General features: G+C 45.5%; 1 protein-coding gene across 1 annotated transcript in view; it reads right to left on the bottom strand.

Moving 5' to 3' along the window:
- The window catches only part of LOC117479225 (glutamate receptor ionotropic, kainate 5-like), a 154,017-nt gene that overhangs the window by 7,254 nt on the left and 126,137 nt on the right, over positions 1–20,626 (bottom strand). The window contains 2 exon segments of the mRNA XM_034126249.1: positions 16,730–16,955; positions 19,100–19,265. Coding sequence (XP_033982140.1) covers positions 16,730–16,955; positions 19,100–19,265 — 392 coding nt within the window.

Genomic DNA, 20,626 nt, shown 5'->3' with positions numbered 1-20,626 from the left:
AACCAGGGGGTTACTAGAGGTGCGGCTTGGGGAGACTGCACCATCCCATTGAAGTGCATTCAGCCAGGCTGTCTTTTCATTCCACGCATCCCATCAATGGAATTCAATACCACAACCAATAAGAGAATCCTCATCCTACTACACATTCAAGCACAGTATTAAAAAGTGGCTCATTATTAATCAACAGTGTCAGCACTGATGTGTGGGTGTAGGTGTTAGTATGAGTGCGTATTGTGAATGTTTTATTTATTATCATGACTTGCTCTTATCTGTATTCAGTGATGTCGTCTATTGTAAATATGTATTAAAAAAAAAGAATTTGGTATAACAATGTCGTGGTATTTTCATTATTGCTTTTAGGATGCCTATCACCATCTGGCAAAGGGACTATCTGTGAAAACTAGCCTTTTGGCTAATTTGAGTACTTTTACATGTTTTTAATATGTTGATTAATGTACACTGTCCCTTGTTTTAAATAAATCAATTAAATTAAATTACCATACACATTACAATCTCATTAACCATGAACTGGCCTTTTATGAAGGTAGATATGGTGCAAAATGGGAGAGCGTGTAAAACCTGATGTGAGCACTTGCAGAAAAAAATTCTGAACTTGTGTGCATACATTTATACTTGTATAAAATATCCACGTATCTGTGAACCAAATTTGAAGTCACAGAAGGAAAAAAAAGGTTTTGTAGCTTGTAGAAAAAAAATGAACTTAGTGATGAAATGTTCACTAATATAATACAAAACAAAAGGTCTGCCCCCTCCACAATGATCAATAACAGCGAACGGATGGTCAAATAAACAGAATCACACGAAGCCTGGTTACTGGTTAGTGTTGCCTGACTTTATAAAGTGTGTTTTTTTTATAAGTGTGTGGTTGCGTTCTAGTCACTTTGCTCAGCGCTACTGCTTGTTTCAACTTGTATTTGCCTTACTCTCCATAAACTGTTAGTTCAGGTTCATCTCGTGACGTATGCGGTTCTTGCCTAGACCAACACTTTTTTCGAGCTTGGTAAGAACCGGTTTTCGGGGAAAATAGCCGTCTCCGCTGCGGCGTGAACAGGAAAAACCGGTGCTTATCAGGCACAAGCTCCGAACCGGCCCTGTAACCGCGTTGGTGTGAAAGGGGCAACATGCGGGGCCCCGCAGTCATCCGGTTCGACCTGACATGGCTGTGTGACTGACCCGAGTTTGCGCCTCCTCGTTCTGATAGCTCCGCCCCTTCGCTCCAACCCCCCTTCCTCCCCATGTTCCTCCCCCCACATCTACAGGTGAAAATTACTTCAGCGACACATTAGCCGCGTTCACACCGGAGTACTTTCACCGTACTTTTCGCGTTTTAGTTCCGTGAGTCGCGTTCACACCAAAAATCGTACTTAATCTCGGGTACTTTTACCCCCATTTTTAGAGCCAACTCAGAGAGCGTACTTTTCTGTGGGTGAAAAGTTCTCCAAAAGTGCCCCAGTGCTGATTAGCTGGGCGAATTGCAAACCACGCCCGTACAACTCTGAAAATGTTGTGTAGAGCCGCCATTGTTTTTCCTCGCTACAAAAACACAACGCTCCGTGCGTTGTGTTTGTTTTTGAAAGCAGTTATGGCAAGCATCAAGAAATGATGAGGAGGTGTCGGCGCTTCTGGAGATCTACGCAGAGGACGCGACCCAGGGAATGCACTGAAGCCAGTTCGGTAGCTTTCACTCGACCTGGGAATGTGCACAGCCCCACGGCACACCGGCTAAAAATAAAGAAACTCGGGCAGGACTACAAACGGCGGATTCAGTGGCCAACGATGACGAAGGTAAAATCAACTACATGCACTGGGGTTTTAATCTGCACAATAATGGTCTCAGATGTACTTTTATTTGCTCAGTAGATCAAGCTAGCCATGCTAGCCATAATAGGCTAACACCGGCCCCGAGCACACAGTACACACACACTGTAACTTTGTCTTGAAAGAACGTTACGCATCGAACTGATGTTCACAATCATGTTTATTTCATAATATTCATCATATTTTATGTTTAACTTGCCTCAACAACATTAAACAAAGTTCAAGCATACATGAAGCACTCTTCAAAAAGGAACAATCCTCCGTGTTTGAACCTCTTAAATCGCTGCATAGCCGATTTATTTGGACTGGATTATCCCAGAGAGGCCAAACATTCTTTATAACACAGTTTCAGATTTGTGAAACCTTAATTCTATTTGTGAAAATTAAAAAAAAGGGAGATTTCAGTGCTTTTTTTACATGTAGACCACATTAGACCAGGTCCTGATCTAAAACCACTATACCTACTCATCAAATCTGGACTGGATTATCCCAGAGAGTCAAAAGATTCTTTATAACACAGTTTCAGATTTGTGAAACCTTAATTCTATTTGTGAAAATACAAAAAACACATTCCTAGTATGTTGTAAAACTACATAGCGACTAAACTTGTATATTGTATATTGCTTATTTTCCCCTCTTAGGAAAGCGGACACGGGATGCGAATTTCTTTGACACCGCCCAGGCGTTGGAGGACCGGCGTGCCGTGGTGAATGAGTCGCTGCGTGGAGATCAGATGGTGCTGTTCACCAAGGCCCAGGAAACGGAGGACAAGATGCTCACCTCGATGGAGCGCCAGGCAGAAGTGTTCAAGCAGCAGATGGAGCGCCAGCAGCACCAGGATGAAGTGTGGGCGCTGCGCCATGAGGAAGCGTCGGCGCAGCGGCAGGATGAGCGACAAACTGCATTTAATAACAGTTTATTTGGTATAGTTTTTGTAAATACTGACACACGACACACAACGTTGCACTAAGGTGTGCATGCTGCTGAGAATATCCCTACACCTGGGACAGTTTATTTTATATTGTTATTACTGTTATGACTTTATTTTATATATAATGTTTACTGACATGTACAACTGACACTTTATTTACATTTAAAATTGTTCTATTTAATGTTATGTCTTGAGAGTGCAATAAAGAAAACCGACATGGCGATTAAGCTTATTTCTCCTGACACTTTATCTTTTGTGACCTGTGTAGCATCCTATACATCACATGCAAGTGATTATTCTGATACCATCATGTTTCATCGGTTATAAACTGGCAAAGCTTTATTTGTCATTTATTTATCATCAATGTTGCAACCTTGTGGGGGAATGGCAGGGGCACATACACAAATATGATAATTTATATCATTTTAAATATTATTTGACCTAAACTTTTAATTCCCCCCCATTTCACACAACACAACATGGAGTCCACTATGGGCCAAAACTAACATGTATGTTTGCATAGTGTTTATGGCAGACGGATGCAGTGGGTCTCAGGAAGATATATAATAAAGGTGGGTTTGCTGCTGAGACTCCCTACAGCTGGGAGTTTATTTTATATTGTTATTACTGTTATTATATAGTACAACTGACACTTTATTTTATATTGACAATGTTTACTGACATGTACAACTGACACTTTAGTTACATTTAAAATATTTCTATTTAATGTTATGTCTTGAGAGTGCAATAAAGAAAACCGACATGGCGATTAAACAGATCCTGTATCAGTTTTTCTTCTTCTCTTGTTTTGTAGCGGGTTGCAAACAACTTTAAGGTGCTTACCGCCACCTACTGTACTTGTAATCTTCCCTCAGGGAAAAGTACTCCGGTGTGAACGCGATCTGTACTAAGTACCCTGGGGTTAAAAGCGCCAGGGCTCTTAGTGCCGGAACTAAGTACAGGAAAGTACTTGGTGTGAACGCGGCTATTCATAGCAAGAAGTGTAGCAAAAGTCAAGGCCGCAGATTTGTCGATTTATACTGCCACAGAGCAGATTCGTGAAGTTTTAATGACTGATTTGAGAGGTTGTAATCACCAAGTTGCAGTTGTAATGGAAAATATATTTTTCTGCAAGTGAACATTTCATCACTAAGTTCATTTGTTTTCTACAGGGTTAGGGGTTAGGGTTAGGGTTTTTTTCTTTCTTCTGTGACTTCAAATTTGGTTCACAGATACGTGGATATTTTATGGTATGATATTTTATACAAGTGTAAATGTATGCACACAAGCTCAGATTTTTTTTCTGCAAGTGCTCACATCAGGTTTTACACGCTCTCGCATTTTGCACCATATCTACCTTCATACCTTTAAACATAGCAACACACACAAAGAATATAACTTTGTTTATTCTTATATTTAACCTCCCGACAGGCGCAGACACACACACTCTCAAATATGTTCCCTTTTGATTGCTTGGAACTAAATACTGTGTTTTTCATTTATTATATTGGCAAATTAATATTTTGTTTTGTGAAAATCCACATATTTAATACATCTCCAAAACTTGCCATGATGTATTGTTCACCACCACTAGACCACCACAGGAGTGGATATCTAGCTACATTTAAAAACAAGAACAGTGGGATAAATATGTAATAATTAACAATTCATTTTTGTTTTCCTTTTACATTCTTTGTTCTTGATTGAACGCCAAGTGTTATTCTAAGAATGTGCTATTTATTATATTCAGGTTGATCAAACTACTGTAAGAATTTTAAAATATGAAGTTAAACATTCGATTTTCGGGTATTCAAGGTTATTTAGTCAAGTTGTCAACATTTGCTGTCAAGTTAAATGCTCCAATAATTAGAAACAGCGTGCCCCAGCCCAGTGTCACACAGAGAATGTTCCATAGTGTTACTGCATGCATATCAGTCTGTGTAATAAGCAGAGCATAATAATGAGCCCTTTGAAATAAGTTAATAACCATAGCTGCTACAGCCTAACTAAACCTTAAGAAACAATCCTTTAACTATAGTCAGTGCATTTCAGTTAGAGAATGGTTTGAGTTTTGTAAACAACTCCTAACTTCAAACTGACATGCCCACTATACCCACTAGATGGTGCTGAAGCCATCCAAAAGGTACTATAGGTAAAGATATACTGTAGTGTAGGCCAGTGCTTCTCAAACTTTTTTCAGTAATGTACCCCCTTTGAAACATTTTCTCAGCCAAGTACCCCCTGACCGACCCCGAACATTTTTGATAGAAAAAGCCTATATAAATAATTACAATATAGTGATGTTCCATCAGTGTGTGATTTATGAACTCCTTCATCCATGAATTACAACAAACAAAGAACATAACGACAGATTTTTAAGTAATAATTATATGTTTAATGAACCAATGAACAAAATGTTATATTATGCAAAAACTATAAAATACAATAAACAAATATTATAATAAAATGTGGTGCCTGATGTGCTACCATCCAAAACCCCATGCATAAACAAGAAAACAGCATTAAATAAGCAGTCACAATGCATGAAAGGGTTCAAAACAAAACAAAACATTGTAACAAAAATGTGCAATTACAATAAAAACTACGTAATAACACTGCAATGACACTATTAATGACTTTTAGGTGCATTAAACTGCATTTGAAAATAGAAAATACAATTTAGTGTCAAAACATTGGCAAAAAACACTTTAGCACTCCATTTAGTGTGAAACGTGTGCTTGTCCTTCACTGAGGATCTTGGTCATCCTTGGTGGCAGAGAGGACACAGCAGTGATCAGACTCTTTTCCAGGCCCAGTCTGTTTCTCTGCTTTGTTTGGATCAGAGTCATTGCAGAGAAGGAGGCCTCACACAAATATGTGGATCCAAAGGGCAGTAGCTGCTCCAAAGCTGTTTTTCCCAGCTCAGGATGCTCCTTTTTCACACACACCCAAAACTGCGTGAGAGTGGAGTTTTCAAATGTCATCTTTAGGCCGCGGTCAGATGACACATCCAAGAGTTTTTCCTGGTGACAGAGAGGAAGCTTTTCTCTGTTTGCTTCTGACAGAAGAAATGGGTTTCTTACCCAATCAAGCTGTGCAGGTTTATCCTCCATGTCAGGAAAGTACGACTTGAAACTAACTATCAGGTTGGCCAAGTGTTCCTCTATAATGGACTTGACTGGAGCGCTCTGCACATCCTCACTGGAGAGGAAAGCATCTACCTGAGGAAAGCAGGTGAGATCCCCCTGTGCACATGCCCGTTTCCACAACTCTGCTTTCTTTACGAAACCACCCACCTTGTCATACAGGTTCAGAATGTTGGTGTTCTTTCCCTGCATGCACACATTCAGCTCATTCAATTTGCTGAATATGTCTGCCAGATAGCAAAGCTTTGCAAGCCAATCTGTGTCCTCAAACAGTGTGGCATAGGGAGATCCTTGCTCTGACAGAAAGGTGTGCACCTCCGATCGCAGCTCCAACAGCCTGCTCAGTATCCTCCCCCGAGAGAGCCAGCGCACTTCTGTGTGTAGCAGTAGCTGGGTGTGTTCAGCTCCCATGTCCTCGCAAAGGCGGTGAAACAGACGTGCATTGAGTGGCCTTGACTTTATGAAGTTAATCACTTTGATGCTGTTGTTCAAAACGTCATGCAACACAGGACTCAGCTTTTTGGCCGCCAGTGCTTCCTTGTGTATGACTCAGTGATTCCACTGCACTTCTGGATTGTTATCCCTAATACGTGCCATGAGCCCTTTAAATCGGCCCGTCATTGAGGCAGCTCCGTCAGTACAGACACTCATGCAGTTTCTCCAGTCCAGCTCGTTTTCAATAAAGAAATCATTCACAACATTAAAAATGTCCTCCCCCGTTGTTTTCCCCTCTAAGGTCTTGCAGAAAAGCACATTTTCATAAATGTCGTCAGTATCCACGTATCTCACGAAAGCAATGAGCTGAGCCTTACCGCTGACATCGGTCGATTCATCAAGCTGGCTGGATATTCAACAATATCTGCTCCCATTCGTTCTATTCTGCGTGAAACGGTGTCATTAGAAAGAGGCACCGTTTTGAACTTCTCCGCGGCACTTCTGTCCAGCATCGTCTCGGCCAAAACAACAGCAGCTGGGAGTAACAGGTCCTCAGCGATCGTGAACGGCTTTTTGGCTTTAGCGATGAGCAGTGATACCGCATACGATGCCTCCAGTGCTTTGGCTGATGTTGTGGAGGCTTTTCGCATAATCTCTTGGGAGGATCTGTACTCAGCAAGTTTTCTTTTGAAAAACTCCGGTGGCTTACCAACGTGACACAGGTGTTTGGTGCTGAGATGTCTCTGGAGGTGCGCTGGTTTCATTGAGCTGTTGGCTAGTTTTTCCCCACAGAAAAAACACACTGCCTGGGGCGGGTTGCCGTTTGTGGACCTGAATCCCATCAAAGCATACGCCTCCTGATATTGACGGCATTTTGACTCAATTTTGGCTTTCTTTTTTTCTCCGTTGTCCACGTTCCCTGCTGTAGTATTGCTACGTTTTAACCACGATTCCATTGAAATGTCTATTTGTTATAATATACTATTGCAACTGGTTCCGGGCTAGAGCCTGATTTAGCTCTGGTTCCTCCTGTTTCAGCTCTGGTTCTTCCTGTTTCCACCACAGCGGAGCCGACTAATAAGTACCGAAAACCGGTAGTACCGGCTGCCGAAGTACCAATACCTCACACTTACGTCGGAGGGGGGCGAGAATAACCTGAGCAATAACAGTTAATGGCGAGTACGGCAAATACAAGTTGTACCAAGCATAAGCAAAAAAGCATTTTTTTTATTAACCTTTTTTATTGTTTTCTCTCGCATTCAAAATGTTACTCAAGTAAAAGTAGAAAAGTATTATCATCAAAATATACTTAAAGTACCACCTGCAGAGGGATGTAGATTCAGGTTTTCCGCATAAAGACCGCCTCGGTGCACATTATCTCTTGCATAAAGATAGATCATGGGTCCCTTATAACATGTTGTACACAGTGGAAATAAACATTCTGGTTACCCTAACATCAGGGATCTTATACATTAAACTCCTTCTGAATCAAACCGTCACGGTAGCCTTACCTTACTGATCCCTCTTACAATAGAAGAAAACACGTTACTTTACCAGCAGAGAGAAAATGGATTATTAAATGATTAATGTGACTAATAAAGAGCAGTTTGATTATTAAGTATTATTCTGTTGATCGATGTCATTACATTTGTTGAAAAGCACATAATGACTTGTTTAAGACTCGTTTTGTCAAAGTTTAGGACTTGGACTTGACTTGAACTTGCCCATCCTGACTTGAGACTTGACTCGGACTTGAGCGCAAAGACTTGAGACTTGACTCGGACTTGAGCGCAAAGACTTGAGACTTGACTCGGACTTGAGTGCAAAGACTTGAGACTTGACTCGGACTTGCAAAACAATGACTTGGTCCCACCTCTGCTACAAGGTGTCCACAAACACAACCAACCACAGCCTGTTGAACCTCACAACCATGGAGCATTCCATTTATTCTATTGGAATATAATGGCGCATTTCCACTACAGCGCGGAGCTCGCTTTAAGCGTGCCGTGTCGTGCCGTGCCCGTTTTTGGTTGCGCTTCCACTAGGCCTAGTTACGGCCCGGCCCGGCCCGGGGCCACTTTTTCACCTCTTTTCTGGCCCGACAAAATTGTGGTTCTATCGGGGCCAACAAACAGGGCTGAGTCGGGCTGAGTATGCTAAACTAGAGAGAGGATCGCTGGCAAGGGGGCTACAACTACAACAAGATGGACATATTTGACCGTGATTTAATTGTAATACACGTTTCAAAATGATGCCGAAGTAACAACATACTGATACCGGTTAGTAAAAACCATGAATTAATGCTTTGTCAAGTCTGCAGACAGACGGCAGGCGAAAAACCTTTTAAAATGCGTGTTTTTCTAGATGGAGATTGGCTAAGCTAACGCAGTATATGCTCCGACCGTCCACACTCACAACAACGGCCTATACAGACATAAATAAAGCAGCGACTGTATTCACCATGACAGGCAGTCTGTGGTGTGTACTTGTTTAACTTTTGTCGAGTTTCTGAACATATATAAGGAGCTGTGAGCTCTGAGTGCTAACAGCTAACGGCTGTGTTGTTTTTCTGGAGTTCTCATTGAAGATGACGTCACGGCTCCGCCTACACTGCGTTACTATAGTAACTACCCCAGTTCCTAAACTGTAATGGAAGCGCAGCATGAAGTGAGTCGGCCCTGTTAAGGCCCAACGCGGCCAAGCCGTACCGAGCCGTACCGAGCCGTACCGAGCGTGGCCGAGGCCGACCGTGTAGTGGAAATGCGCCATAACAGAGCCTGAGCCTGGCTGCCCTGAACTCATCACAGGAAACAGTTATATCTCACACAGGCTCCGCCCTCTACTGGACTATATGGGTACTACTCTCTATCATGCTGTGCGTGCTTTCACCTACTGAATTTACGTAAACGTAGCCGGCCAATCGGGGCGAGCCTACCTGAATGCGCGCGCAGGCCCACAGTATATAAGGCGGCTACACCCGCCGCCCCACTATCCTTTTTCTCTTCAGACGAGCTGACAACCGAAGAGTTCAAACGTACGAAGATTAGAAGATTAAAAGAAACTAAAAATGGACTCACCATTACTGGAAGCTCGGCCATGCCCCACCTGCCCTGGTTTGATCGCGGGCACCGATCTCCACCACCTCTGCTTAGAGTGTTTGGGGGACCAGGATATGGCCGAGGCGGTGCCATTCACGTTCGCCATTCACGTTCGCCATTCCAGCGGGGCGGATGGCTCCATTTGCCGTTGTCGGGCACTTCCGGGTTCGGTCCATGGAGGTCCACCGCCCTAGGTGATGACCATGGCGGCGGAGCGCAGCTGCTCCCAGCGGGCAGCAGGCTGGGCAGGGAGCTGAAAAGAGCTCTGCCACGCTACCGCGTGACAGGGCAACTGCAAATAAACACGGGTGTGTTGGGCATCTCGCTCATTGCTGGAGATGCCCCCACCTCACCAGATCAGAGCGATTATTGTAGCTTGATCGTGGCCGCCGCCGTTGTCTGCCGTGTGATATCCCGGTGAGCGATCACGCCGCATGGCACTTTCCAAAAAGGACCGTGTTGATCTCCTGGGAGCCCCCGTGTTTACGGAAGGGCTCTTTGGATCGATCTCCTTGGTCTTGAGGAGTAGGCTGTTTCTTTCTCACCCCCAGAGGAAAGAACACTGTCCCACACTCCCCGCCCCCTCTGTAAACTCCAGTATAGGAGCCAGCAGGTGGGCGCGTGCACGTGAGTGGAATAAACCGTAGTGCTGTCAAAGCACTGTGCGGGTTCAAGAGAGTGATGTGTGTGTGAGAAATGCATTCAGTGAAAACGATTGCATTTATCCCAGAGTAAGAGTCATCTCTCTCCACATTTCCACTTTTCACCATAATGTCCGTTTCAAAGAGACGGCATTTGACAGGGAGCTGCCGCGGTGCGTTCAAGAACGTCAGTAGAAAATCGGCCCTTTTTCTGTGTCAGCCCCCATGCCAAAACTCCCTTTTATGGAAGGTTTGGCAGCGGAGTAGGCCACCAGAGAATACTACAGCTTCTTTGCTGTGGCTCCACAGCTGCTGGCATGTCCCCTGAACACAGTTTTGTGGAGAATGGAAGCCCAGCTGTGTAATGACAGAGTAGAGGGGCAGGACGCTGAGACTGGGTTACTCACTCCAGCTTTGCAGCGTCCCTCCTCCATTCAGGGGCAATAGAGAGGCAAATCTATCATCCTGGGAGGAGATAGGTTTCCTTTCAACAGAAAGTCGAAAAGAGGCCCTGTTGCAAGAACGGTGGGTTACGTAGTGTAACTCTAGTTCTAGAGTGATGTGTGTGTGTGAAAAATGCATTTAGTAAAAACGATTGCATTTATCCCAGAGTAAGAGTCATATCTCTCCACATTCCACATTTCCCCATAATGTCCGTTTCAAAGAGACGGCATTATGACGACGCGCGGCCCCCCCCCGAGAGCGGGCCGCGGTGCGTTCATGGACAGAAGAAGCTCCGATTAATGCCTCTTTCTCTCTAAGAGAAAACAGCATTATGGCGGAGCGCGCGCTCTCACGGGAGCGTGCCGTGGTGCGTTCAGGGACCTCAGTGAAAAATCGGCCGTTTTTTTCTCTGAGTGGAAATTGCATTATAGAAAAACGACCCTTTCTGTGTCAGACCCCCATGGGTCAAACTTCCTTTTATGGAGGGTTTGACGGTGGAGTGGGCCACCAGAGAGTACCACAGCTTCATAGCTGCGGCTCCGCAGCTGATTGCACATCCCCTAACACAATGTTATGGGGAATGGAAAAGCAGTGGTGTATTAACAGAGCGGATGGACAGGACACTGAGACTGGGTTATTCACTCCAGTTTTGCAGCATCCCTCCTCCGTTCAGAGGCATGAGAGAGGCAAATCTGTCATCCCAGGAGGAGATAGGTTTCCTCTCGGCATGTGCACTCTCAAATCAGAGAGAAGGGGCACTATTCCCTGTACTTCCTGGTTCCCAAGAAGACAGGAGAATTCAGGCCCATTCTGGATCTTCAATGCCTGAACCAGCACATTGCATGCAAGAAGTTCCATATGTTAACTATGAAACAGTTACTGGGACTGGTGCAGCCAGGCGATTGGTTCACAACCATCGACCTGAAGAACGCTTACTTTCATGGCGAAATTGCTCCAAGACACGGAAAGTATTTGTGTTTTGCCTTCCAGGGGGTAGCCTACGAGTACAACAGACTGCCGTTCGGCTACTCCCTATCCCCACGCACGTTCAGCCACGACGCTGCAACCGCTGCGGGACCATGGCATGAGGGACGACCTCATAGTTATGGCCAGGTCCAGGGAATGGGCAATGTTTCACACAGCCCAATTGATCCTACACCTAACCAAGTTGGGTTGAAAAAGAAGTTGCGGTCAATTGGAAGAAGAGCTCCCCCATACCTCACCAGCAGGTAGAATATCTGGGGGTGATGCTCGATGCAGGCAGACTACGTGCCACCCTGACAGAAAGCAGACAGGCATCCCTGCTGCGGGCAGTCTGCAGGCTGCGTCAGGGGGCGACGGTGACAGCTTTGATCATCATGCAGACTTTGGGGCTCATGACGGCTGCTCACTCCGTAGTGCCACTCGGACTGCATGCAGAGGTGGTTTACCGGCCTTCGTTTAGATCTTAAGACACAAACGACGTCTGGTGACCATCCCCCCCCCTCAGTAGAGAGCAACCTCCGATTCTGGGGGTCCCCAGAGAATCTGCGGAGGGGAGCTCCACTGGGGCAGGTAACCTCCTATATCACAGTCTTCACAGACGCTTCAGTGACAGGATGGGGGGGGGGGGACGTGCCTAGAGAGAGCTGTGGGTGGTTGCTGGCCTCTGGCAGAGGTGCGGCACAGCAACCTCCTGGAGCTGCAAGCAGTGATGTTGGTCCTGCAGCACTTCAAACCCTTAATACAGGGCAAACATGTGCTAGTAGGGAGCGACAACCGCACCACAGTGGCATACATCAATAGGCAGGGCGGAGTCCGCTCAATAGCCTTGTTGACCGCAGCAGAGAACCTGTGGCTGTGGGTTTCACAGATTGTGTTGTCTCTAAGGGCCCTGCACATCCCGGGACGGGAGAACAGGGGGGCCGACCTCATGTCGAGAGGCGGACCCCTGCCAGACGAGTGGAGGCTTCACCCGGAGGTGGTGAAGCAGGTCTGGACTCAGTTCGGGAGAGCAGAGGTGGACCTGTTCGCCAATCGGCGCAACAGCCACTGTGCCCTGTGGTTCTCCCTGGCTCGGTGGGACAACCCGCCCTTGGGGTCGACACATTTGCACACGAGCCATGGCCAAGAAAGCTGCTTTACGCCTTTCCACCGCTGCACCATATGCCCCTCCTCCTGGAGAGGGTGAGGCGGGAACAGCTGTCAATCATCCTGGTGGCCCCAGATCGCCGCCTGGCGCCGTGGTACACGGGGGTAACACAGATGATGGTGGGCCAGCCCTGGGCGATTCCTCAGGTCTGGGGAGCGCTGTCTCAGGAAGCAGGTGCAATAGGGACGTTACCCACTCTGGGCCAACCTCTCCAGGCTTGGCTCCTGAGAGGGACAGGCTGAGACAGGTGGGGCTGTCTGATAACGTTATTCAGACTATCCAAGCAGCAAGAGCAGAATCCACCACAGCTTGTTACAGGCCAAAGTGGGCGGGATTCCGGCGATGGTGTGAAGGAAGGAGTCTAGAGCCTCTGTCGTGCACGCTGGGCTCTATTCTTACCTACTTACAGATACTGGTGGACAGGGGGCTGGCTCATTCCACAATTAAGGTGTATGCAGCAGCCATTTCGTCCTGCCATGAGGGATTTGGAGGCAGATCAGCCTTCAGTCAGCCGCTTATGGCGCGGTTTTTGCAGGGGGTCAGGAGGCTGCGCCCAGTAGTGCACGCCTCCGCCCCGCAGTGGGACCTGCCGTTGGTGCTCGAGGCTCTGGTCACAGAACCATTTGAGCCTCTGGAGCTCTCCTCCCTGAAAGCACTGTCGTGCGCTAGCATGCTATGTAGAGCGCGCGGCTGCCATTAGGCGCACTGAACAACTGTTTGTGTGCTTTGGGGATGGTGTGGCTGGAAAAGCCCTCTCAAAGAAGCGCCTAACAGGATGGCTATGCTGGTGCATTACACATGCCTATGGACGGGCGGGGAGAGCCCTCCCCACTGGGGTCCGTGCACATTCTACACGGGCTGTGGCTGTGTCAACAGCCTTATTCAGCGGCGTGAGTGTAGAAGATATATGCACAGCGGCGTCTTGGTCTACGCCAGGCCCCTTCATAAAATGTTATCTCCTGGACATTTCTGGCTCCTTCTCGTCTGTGATGGTGCGCAATCAGCCCCATACAGGGCTGGAGGACTCTCCCCACCTGCCTATGGGCAGGCTGGGAGAGCCTTCCTCACTATTGTCCATGCCCACTCTACACGGAGCGTGTGTGAGTGTGGGGGACGTGGTGCACTTATGTTTTCCCATGCTCCTGAGGGACCTGGGGAACATGGTGCGCGGTAGGCTCCAGACGGAGTCTCCGCACAATTTTTTCCATGCACACTCTACACGAGGTAAGCGTGTGTGAGTGTGTCTTATCCAAGTTGCGGCCCCGACTTCTCCACGGTTACAACCGGATGGGAGGAAGTGGGGATGCAGTGGATGTTAGCCAAAAGCCGGTCAGGGACGGTGTGGTGGGTCGATGTTGTCGGACGACAGGGCGTTTATACATCGGGGCTCCGCCCACTGTACCCATAGAGTCCAGTAGAGGGCGGAGCCTGTGTGAGATATAACGGGGGGTTACGTATTGTAACCCTAGTTATATAAGCACAGGCGGAGCCCTCTACCTAGGGGCCCTGTCTTTCCTAGTCCGCTCGCTGAAGAGTGTATAGGATAGTGGGGCGGCGGGTGTAGCCGCCTTATATACTGTGGGCCTGCGTGCGCATTCAGGTAGGCTCGCCCCGATTGGTCGGCTACGTTTACGTAAATTCAGTAGGTGAAAGCACGCACAGCATGATAGAGAGTAGTACCCATAGAGTCCAGTAGAGGGCTCCGCCTGTGCTTATATAACTAGGGTTACAATAAGTATCCCCCCGTTTCAGTGAATGCAGGTGAGACATATAATTACTGCATAATGACAGGTGTGATGCACAAACTGCATCTAAAGACCCTCTGTTAACCTTGTTCTTATTGTTTACAGAACAACCAGCCTCGCCTTCGAAGGAAAACCGCCTGAGAAAAAGCACCTGTAGATTCTTAGAGCACAGTTTGCTGCTCCTCTCCCTGAAGGTCAGGCAGCTCATTCAAAGCCATGCTCTGTTTAAAGACCGCAGGGGTAGATCTGGGCTCACAGGAGGAGGAACTGTTCATCTGAACGTGTTGCTGCACCACAGTCGTTCAGCTGCTCTGATTCGGGCTTCTTGGATTCTCACTCCTCCCTGATGATAGGTTAGCTGTAACATTTCCAACTGACCCATAATCCTTGGAGACAAAGTCAGCTCCTCCGCCTCTGCAGCAAGCCTCCTCGACATTGAGAAACACCCAGAGCTCCCTGACTTCCCCTCTCTCTGAAACAGATAGTGATGAGATATTCTGCCCCATGTGCTTCTGAGCCACTGAGATATGGTGCTTTCATCCAGCGTGATGACAGCTGTTCAGCACCTATACTTACTTACATCATCACCAGGAATAGCTTTAGCACGGTGCACACGTCCATGCTAATGCTAGCTTAGTTTTGCCCTCACAAGTTCAGACCCCACACAGTGTCTCGCCTGGAAGAGCTTGAGTTTATATTTGAAGATATTCCCCATTTTGATCCAGAAAACTGTGATCAACAAATTGACGATAATTTCAGGGAATTAGATCACAATCTTATCGACTTGCCCCGTAAAACCCAGAGGGAGACAGTTAAACTTGTATGAAGACCAGCTTTAAAGCTTTTCCAATCACAACGTCCCACTGACAGAATAATGCATAAATCTTTCTGGCAATTACATAGGCATAGTTTTTTACCATAAGAAACTTACAAGTACAATGAATCAACTCCCTTGCAGTATCCAGTCAGTACACTGCAACACACTCGACACTCATTACATTACCTTAAAAACAAATGAACTGTTTTACATGTTGTATTCTCTTCATAGAGATCAATGTTGCCTTACACAGTACAGAATGATTGATATTTAACACAGCTCTTCCTTATTTTATAGGTTGATGTTCCACTGGGCAGTCAACAAAGTAAACCACATATGGCAGTGTCTGTGGGGATAATCATTGCTGAGTAATGTTTGCTTGTTTTTGTCTCACCATGTTTGATGCTTCCTGTATCCACTTGCTTTATATGATAACAATCACACTCAGGTGTGTGTTCCAAGATGGCAGCACGTTCCAAGATGGCAGCACGTTGATTTGTCTCTGTTAGTATTTGTCTCATTCTCGTTTTTTGGCATTGACTACCTCTTGTGCATACTGACATTTTATAATTTTTACTTAGCTTTTTAGACCCGTTTTTTTAATTGGTCTGCTGCGCTTTTAAACGTTTTAAAAGCTTTAAAAGTTTTTGGGATGTTTTGCGTTGTTTTGTGCTGGTGCCTCGCTGTGACTGGATTGCTTGCTCTCTGCCTGAGCTGTCGCTCTTTCGGACTCTGGATTGCTGTCAGGTTCCTGCTGTGCGGACTGAGGCTGGAAAAATGAGTCTTTTTCATTATGGTCCTTGGTCTTGGAATGACCTTCAATCACGCCTCAAACTGAGGGCACTTGTCCCTATAGCCTGTTTTAAATTGAAGTTGTCTGAAGTCCTTACCACCAGCTGCTCTTGCAGTAATAAGTAGTAATAACTTTTCTTACTGTTCCAAATGTGCACAATGTAGTGACTGCTTTTCGTTTTGTTTTTTGTTTTTTGTTTACTTAGTTGTGTTCTCTGTATTTTATATGTCTGTGTTATGTGTAAAAATGTGTAACGTTGCTGCCTTCTTGGCCAGGTCAGCATTGTAAATGAGATTTTATCTCAACGCTTTTTATCTGGTTAAATAAAGGTTAAATGAATAAAAAGATATTCCCCTTTATTAAAGTCTGTCTTAAATTCTGATTTGCTTATGGAGTATTTTTGTATTATATGTGCAGCTGAAAAATCCAGGCAGTGTTAGGAGGAAATAAAAAACAACCTAACAAGCATTATGTTTAGAGTTTATCTAATTTGTCGGATGAAAAAATTGCTACCACCAAAGTGTGTGTCTCTGCCTTTGAGACATTTTCCTTTCTTTCTTCTCCGAATGGTCTCATTTTCAAAATGTAAAGGTCATTCTATGGTAAATGGACCCCTCGACCCCCCATTACCAGCCCTCAAACAGTTTTTAACATTCACCAGTCAGCAGTAACACACATTCATAGAGGCCTGTGATGGTGGGCCACTCACCCAGAGGCATGCCGATGCCGTATCCCTTGGTGTCCAGCAGGCCTCCGATCTGGGTCAGGTTGCAGTTCAGGCTGCGGTAGTACTCGTTCATGGTGCTCTCCATTAGGAAGGCGTACTTGGAGTTGATGACGCGGGCGATGCCCTCCTCGGTGCTCTTCACGAACACGCTGGGCTGCTTGGAGTACATGTAGTTCCACATGCGCTGGTACGTCTGGTACCGAGAGTTCTGCAGGAACACAGCAGGGGTTTTATACCTCACAGTTTACACAATGACTTCAAGTGTTTGAGTCCAGTGTTAGTGGACCAAGAGTCATTATATTTTAGTCTTTGTCCAAATGTTTTCTCTTCATTTTTTCAGCTTTTTTTAATACAGTCTTAGTCCTTTTTCTAATGTAAGTTTTTAGTTATCCGATTATACTGAACTTTGCAGAAAAAAACAAATCATTTTGTAATTTTAGTCAAACTATTTCACATAGGATTAGAATAAAGTTTCTATTTTGTTTTAGACTTTAAAAATGTTATAACAGACACAAATGAGATGAGGAAATCTTGCACATTACAATTGTTCTACCACAAATTACATTAAAGTGGACCTATCATGCTATATTTAAATGATATATTGTAGGGCCATACCTATATAAGGTATATTTATACGTTTCTGTTTTCAAAATACCAAACAGATCATGCATTTTAGCCATGCCTCATTTCGCTCTATGTGTTGTTTGCTGTCTACGGGGCTGATTCTGCTGACCACGCCCCCCTGCAGGAGAGGGGAGCCGTGCTCTGATCAAGTCAAGAGGGGGAGAAAAAAAGATCACCGTCCTCCGTGTTTTATTATATTATTATAGGCCTATAGAGTCGTTATTCATTTGTTTTAAAGCTCAATAAATAACAAAGAAGACCTTTGACCGGCACTTTTCTAATTTTGTCCGGAAGATTTCAACTTTAACGGACATCTTGACCGGTGAAAGAAACTGAAACTGAAACTCTGCCGCACGGTCCCCTCGTTCCTTGGAAGAGGCGGAGACTTTATTAGGAAAAACATCCTCATTGGTAATAATATTTTTTGTATCATATATTGATGAGCAGCTCATTTAAAAATATACAACATCAACGTACACAGCCACTAAGCCTGACTAAGGGGACATGGACAAACAGTAGAACAAATCTTTCTGGTGCGTATGAGAAAGTGAGCGGTGTACGCAGGGGACCACCAGTTAATGCAGAATATTATGTTTATGTGTGGAAATTACAAGCCATGAATAAATTGAGTAATATTTCAAACTAGAACTTAAATTTAAGAACATTTTGGCCAGAGGTGCAGAGCTATTACGTGCCGGTGTGCGACGAGAAGGTTTTTTTTAGGGGCTCTGTATAATGAATAGAACACACAAAACCTGTAATGTTGGCCAAACAATAACAAGTGAACATTCTTTTTTGAAGTAATTAAAATTAATAACAGAAAAAAGAAGAATACAAAGTTGAAATGTATCGTATGGCGGACTGTATTAAAGCTGACCATCTTTGTCTTGAAACGTGTCTGATTTCAACTCTGTTGATCGCTGTGATTGATGTTATAACCAACTGCATTGTATTGGGGGGTGGGCTTCAACCAGAACACTTTTATCTTTTTTTTTGCCATTAAAAGCTGAACTCTCAGTAATGAAATCCTTTTGAATGACTTTCTGTCATATTGTTGCACAGTATACCAAGAGTATAACATGCTGGGTCCAACGTGAAGGCCCAACACCCCTACAGTCCCACCCATACTTGCCAACCCTCCCGATTTTCACGGGAGACTCCCGATTTCATTGCCCTCTCCCGGTTTCCTCCCAGGGTCATATTTGTCCCGCATTTCTCACGATTTCTGACTAAATCAGATTTACTCACGAGTCGTGAGTACATTTGTGACTCACGACCTGTGACTCACAAGTCCGAGTTTCCACTCGGACTTCAATGCAGCTACACCATTGTTTGGTTTCCATGGTAGCGCGTCTCTGAGAGTCTGAGAGGGTGTTCAGCATGGTGAGGAAGATAGTCACGGAAAACAGAACAAGAATGGACAACTCTACCCTCTGCTCACTCCTTTCCTGTAAATTAAACTATAAAGGTCCAGCCCACACATATGCTCCATCAAGGATGGTGCTACAGGCAGCAAGGCATTGCACTTACAACTACAATAAGCATGTGTAGATGTTCTTTTCATCTTTAAAAGTCAGTAGGATCATGCTCCACAGTTTCAGTTTCCCCGCTGCGAGGCTCCGGCGCTATCAGTTCTAACAGCTCCGGCAACCACTAGCTCCCGCCCCCCCCCCCCCCCCCCACAATCTCCCTCCCCTGAAACAATAGAAACATTTCTCCCTGTCTCACCATGAAGAAGGTCATGGTGGAGCCTCCGTGGATGGTTCCATACCGGATGTTGGTCTGATCAGCCAGATCATCAGGAGACTCGATGGGAACCTCCATCCTCTGGACGGTCAGGAACGCTGCCAGGTTGGCCGTGTAGGATGAGATGATGATGAGGGTGAACGCCCACCTGAGAGGACAGACGAAGAGCAGCTTTAACCTTTGACCTGAGACGCTCTCAGACCCTCACTCACGTTTCACTTCTCTCTCTTTCTTATTGAAGAGTTGCAGATGGAAAGCAGGAAGCAGACAGATGGAGAGCACTGCAGGAAGTGTCAGGAGTCTTTAGGTAACATAAAGTCAGGCAGCAGAGAGGAGCAGGATGCTGATCAAACACACCAAATATCAATGATTATTTCCCACCCTCCCAAGAAACATTGTGTATACTGTAGACATGTTAGACAGACAGACAGATGAAACAGGGTAAACTGAGCAAATATAAATATATATACATTTATATATACTTTTTATAAAAGTATATATAATAATGATAATAACATCTAACATATAAATACAGTGTATATACTTTTTTTCCTGGGGTCATCTAACCTTTTGTTGAAATAAGTACTCTCCTGTACATGAGCGAGCGCTGCCCCTGTGATAATATATAGATGAAATAACCACAATAAAAAAATAACCACCTAAAGTCATAGCAACTTTAACAGAATGCAATACGAGACACGAGAGACACCAGAGACACGAGAGACATCAGAGACACGAGAGACATCAGAGACACGAGAGACATCAGAGACACGAGAAACATCAGAGACACGAGAGACACCAGAGACACGAGAGACACCAGAGACACGAGAGACATCAGAGACACGAGAGACATCAGAGACACGAGAGACATCAGAGACACGAGAGACATCAGAGACACGAGAGACATCAGAGACACGAGAGACATCAGAGACACGAGAGACATCAGAGACACGAGAGACACCAGAGACATCAGAGACACGAGAGACATCAGAGACACGAGAGACATCAGAGACACGAGAGACACCAGAGACATCAGAGACACCAGAGACATCAGAGACACCAGAGACACCAGAGACACCAGAGACATCAGAGACACGAGAGACATCAGAGACACCAGAGACACCAGAGACACCAGAGACACGAGAGACATCAGAGACACGAGAGACATCAGAGACACGAGAGACATCAGAGACACGAGAAACATCAGAGACACGAGAGACACCAGAGACACGAGAGACACCAGAGACACGAGAGACATCAGAGACACGAGAGACATCAGAGACACGAGAGACATCAGAGACACGAGAGACACGAGAGACATCAGAGACACGAGAGACATCAGAGACACGAGAGACATCAGAGACACGAGAGACATCAGAGACACGAGAGACACCAGAGACATCAGAGACACGAGAGACATCAGAGACACGAGAGACATCAGAGACACGAGAGACACCAGAGACATCAGAGACACCAGAGACATCAGAGACACCAGAGACATCAGAGACA

This window comes from Trematomus bernacchii, unplaced genomic scaffold (assembly GCF_902827165.1).
Source record: "Trematomus bernacchii unplaced genomic scaffold, fTreBer1.1, whole genome shotgun sequence".
NCBI lineage: Eukaryota > Metazoa > Chordata > Actinopteri > Perciformes > Nototheniidae > Trematomus > Trematomus bernacchii.
This window is presented reverse-complemented; position numbering and strand designations above follow the sequence as displayed.